Raw genomic sequence first — 4307 nt, forward strand, 5'->3', positions numbered from 1 at the left:
TTTTTTTTTTTTTATCTTACCTCTAAGTAATAACAAAAAGATTATAAGTTTTCTCAAAAATTCTTACCTCCATCTTGAAATTTGCTTAGTCTTTCAAAATATGATGACATGGGGACTTGTACAATATCTAAGATAGCCAGAAGTGTTCTTGTCAGCCTTAATAACTCACTGAAACTATAAAAACCAAAGTATATAAGATTCCGAGCCAAGTGGACCACCTTGATTTGAAAAAAAAAGAGGAGGGGTGAAAAGGAAAAGAAAAACATTGAGAATTGAAATAAATTGAGATTTTTTTGAATTAAATTAGTTCAGGTATTGGTAAACTTTCTAATTCTTGAACACCTAAAATTTCAAATGTCTGCAAAAGCGACCATTTGAACTTCAATTTATTCAAGTCTAGAATTAAATCCAAATGAGACCAGTTAATCAACCCCATCAAGAAGATAAGATTTGGGTGCATCAAGATGGTTAAAGAGTTTATATTAGACATATTTACCTTTCAACTAAATATTAAGTCATTTAAATCAGAAGATACCACTTAATAAATGTTATATTATTGAATTACTTTAATAAATGCTTATTATCCATGAAATTTATCCAGAAACATATGTTCCTTCTTCTGCTTCCTATGTGGTTTTCTGAATACTATAAGACATAGTAGAGTGAAAGCCAGCCTCCAAGATGGCCACCAGTGCATAGTCTCCTCCCACATTTACCAGGGTTGGACTGTGTGACCATTAGAATACAGGAGAAGTGATGCTATGTCATTTTCAAGATTAGGTTATAAAAGACTGCAACTTCTATTTTGTGCTCTCTCTCAGATGACTCACTCCGGGGGAAGCCAGGTGCCATGTTGTGAGAACATTTGGGAAGCCTACAGAAAGGCCCACATAACAAGAAGCTAAGGTGTCTGGGCAACAGCACAGCTAGCAAGGAAGACCACCAGCAACCACATGAGTGAGTTTAGAATCGGATCACCTAGCCCCAGATGGCTGCAGCCCCGATTGAAAGCGATTGCAACCTCATGAGATACCCTTAGACCCCAGCTAAGCATTCCAGGATCCATGACCATAGAAACCATGAGATAATGCATGTTCGTTGCTTTAGATGTTAAGTGTTGGGGTAATTTGTTCCACAGCAATACATAGCTAATACAACAGGTGACAAGTAACAGTGTCTTTTCTCTAGTTTTGTCACTATATTCTCAAAATGATATTACAACTGGAAGGTATTTCAGTTCAGTTTAATGAGGCTTTTTAAAAACATCAGGGACATAGAGATCAAAAAAACGTATCCAAACATATTATATAGCATACAAAAATGTCTGTGTTCACTAAATGCAATAAAACTTATACAGAAACAAACAAAAAATCAAGAAAAAGTATTGAACATCAAGTATAATAGAACCATGTAAGTCTATATTTTAATCAACAGCAGAGAGAATTATACCTTCATGAACTAAACTACTCAATTACCAAAACATCCTAAATATTAGAGGTCAAAAATAGTTGATGTTCAATGTATCTAATTTTTTATATGGAAAATTAAATAACTTCACAAATGAATTGGTTAAAAAAATACCTCAAATGTCAGTTTGTTTTTTTCTTTATCCCCAAAAGGAAAGGGCTGATTTACAACTTCTTTCAAGTATTCCTCAACAAATTCCATTGTCAGGGCAAATTTCCTCTTCATATCATTTCTTGAAGAGTCTGTTATAGAATCATATCTGGAAAGATAGAAAGAAGACAAAGCAAGCTAAATTCATTGTAATCATTTAAAAATAGGAAAATATACATACTACTTTAATGTCCTGGCTTCATAATCTTGGGTTAATAAGCTAGACCTTCTAGGTGTTGTTTCTCATCTGTAAAGTGGGACTATTGAAAAATGAGTTAATACATGTAAAGCACTTAAACCAGAGTCTGCCGTAATATTAAACACTTAACCACTTATTAATCTTATTATTAATAATATTATTTCTGTTTATTGGCTTCCATAAAGATTCTCCGTTCTCATTAAGAGTTGTCTTTTTACCCAACAAAATGAGCATTTTGTCTTTTTTTTTTTAGAAGAGTAACAACCTGAGTTAAAACACAGAAATGTCTTCCCATATATTCATTTTAAAATTGAAGACATTTGTTTGATTTTAAGTGTATCTTCTAAGGTCAAGGGCCTCAAGAGACTTTTCCTCAACATACTCGTGAATCGTGATCTTAGTGGGAATTTCCGTCCAGAGCCTGGCATAACGAACAGGCACCACAGACTCTTGGGGATCCCGGTCAACGTGCATGTGAAGCATGAGGCGACAAAAAGATGCTCGGAGGTCAAATGGCAGGCTCTCATCCGACACACACCGCAGGATCAAATCTACGGACAGCTGTGTAGAAATCTGGTTTATGGCCAGATACTGGCGATCCAAGCACATTCTCGCAAAGAGGTTTAGCTGGTACCTTAGAAATATCAAACATACTGCATTATTTGTCTTATCTTCATAAAGTTCTAAAACATCATTTTACTGATCAGTATCTACTTTGATGATACCAGTATTTCAAGGGTATGTGATATTGGAGTAGAATTCTTCTGGTAGTAGGTTAAGTAATCAAATGACAATACGTATATGAAATTGTTCCTATGCCAGTTGCATTAGGATTTCTCTTGTTCCAATAATATGAGTCTGGTGGGAAGTGTTTTTAGGCTTACAATTCTCAGGCTCCTACAATACAAATATACTAAGCCTGAAGGCTATGGATAACAGCTCACATGAAGCAATTGCTCTCTGCCTTCCTCAGCCTCACTCAGCTACAGGCACTAGTATCTATGCTCTTTTAGTTTAGTCCCACTCAGTTCCTGAATCAAATGTAACCAAGTCAAACGGTATTAGTACACTTGGATTCATCAGGCTCTGAGATCAAGAATTAGCCTATAGAGGCCTGGTGGTGTAGTGGTTAAGAGCTGCACCTGCTAACCCAAAGGTCAGCAGTTCAAATCCACTAGCTGCTCCTTGGAAGCCCTATGGGGCAGTTCTACTCTGTTCTATAGGGTTGCCATGGGTCGAAATCAAATCAATAGCAATGGGTTTTTTGGTTTTGTTGCTATTGCTCGAGAGACCAGGGAAGGTGAGTATTCTCTTCCTTTCTCTGATTCTTGACATTTGGGTCCAACGTGGCCCAGGAGCTTTTGCCTTGAGTTCTTTCCCTTAAACTAAAAGTTACTAGCTAGGTTCCTGCTCCCAGTATACTGCCACCAGGAACTGCACCTCTGCCCACCAACCTAACTTCAGTTATCACTACCATTGATACTTTCGTTGCCATATGCCACTGCTGAACCTAAAAAACCACAGATGCCAGTTTCTCTTAAGCCCGAGGTCACCACATATGCATAAATACTATATACTAAACTACTGGCTAACTTCCTCTGAGGCCACCTCTGACGCCAGATAGTTTCACCATCCCCAGTTCCATCTCTCGCTCATTCCCCATCACCTAGGTTCCAACATGTCTCTCACATACACCCACCCAAGCAATACCAGGAAAAAAAAAAAACATTTTGTTGCATAAAAATTCCAAAAAACTGTCAAATCATAAATTACAAGCGGTATATGTGAAAAACACAGAGGTTAACTTTTGAATACTTCAAATGGTACCAGATATTTCAGCTACACTAGTTCTGACATGACTGTTTTTAATTTCTTCTTCCTAGAGGTTTCAGAGAGTAATCTCTATATAAGATTTAGAATTATGATTCTCTACAATACTTAACCTGTAATAGGTAAGAACTTCTAAATCAGCTTTGGTGCCTTCTTTTGCCTCTTGAGCAAGATGCCTGATGGCTTTGCCATGAGGTTCCTTGTTGCTGTCGATCCAGTAGAGCCAAACTTCTTCATCATCAATATCTTCTGAGAGAATGGAGCTCTCCATGGGGTTGTCTACTTGCATGGAGACCACCCTTGAAATAAATAACATGTACTAACTCCATTAAGAAACTCATGAATATGATTTAAAAAAAAAAACTACAATGCCTACAAACAATGAACAGAAAAACATGCCTCCATTATCTGGGCTTACTTAGTTTGGATGAGAATGTCTGCATTGCCTGGACTCAACATAAATTTACAGATGAGTTCTTGAGTTACAGGTATCGCAGTGGTGTTAGACACACACAGATCTGATAAATAATCTAAAAATCTGGCAAAAGAAAAACAAGACATTGAACATAAAACACAGCATTTTATATGATCATCACGGTAAAAACATAATTTGAGATATAATCAAAGAAATTTTTATTTTATAATATGTTATAAATATTAT

At 36.4% G+C, this 4307-nt stretch overlaps 1 protein-coding gene across 1 annotated transcript in view; it reads right to left on the minus strand.

Annotated features, from left to right (window-relative positions):
- The window catches only part of ITPR2 (inositol 1,4,5-trisphosphate receptor type 2), a 596492-nt gene that overhangs the window by 389149 nt on the left and 203036 nt on the right, over positions 1-4307 (minus strand). The window contains exons 17-21 of the mRNA XM_023738100.1: positions 4065-4184; positions 3760-3945; positions 2199-2450; positions 1582-1726; positions 68-218 (exon numbers count right to left, since the gene is read on the minus strand). Of these exons, the coding sequence (XP_023593868.1) occupies positions 68-218; positions 1582-1726; positions 2199-2450; positions 3760-3945; positions 4065-4184 (854 nt within the window). The remainder of the gene's footprint in view (positions 1-67; positions 219-1581; positions 1727-2198; positions 2451-3759; positions 3946-4064; positions 4185-4307) is intronic.

This window comes from Trichechus manatus, unplaced genomic scaffold (assembly GCF_000243295.1).
Source record: "Trichechus manatus latirostris isolate Lorelei unplaced genomic scaffold, TriManLat1.0 scaffold00112, whole genome shotgun sequence".
Taxonomy (NCBI): Eukaryota; Metazoa; Chordata; class Mammalia; order Sirenia; family Trichechidae; genus Trichechus; species Trichechus manatus.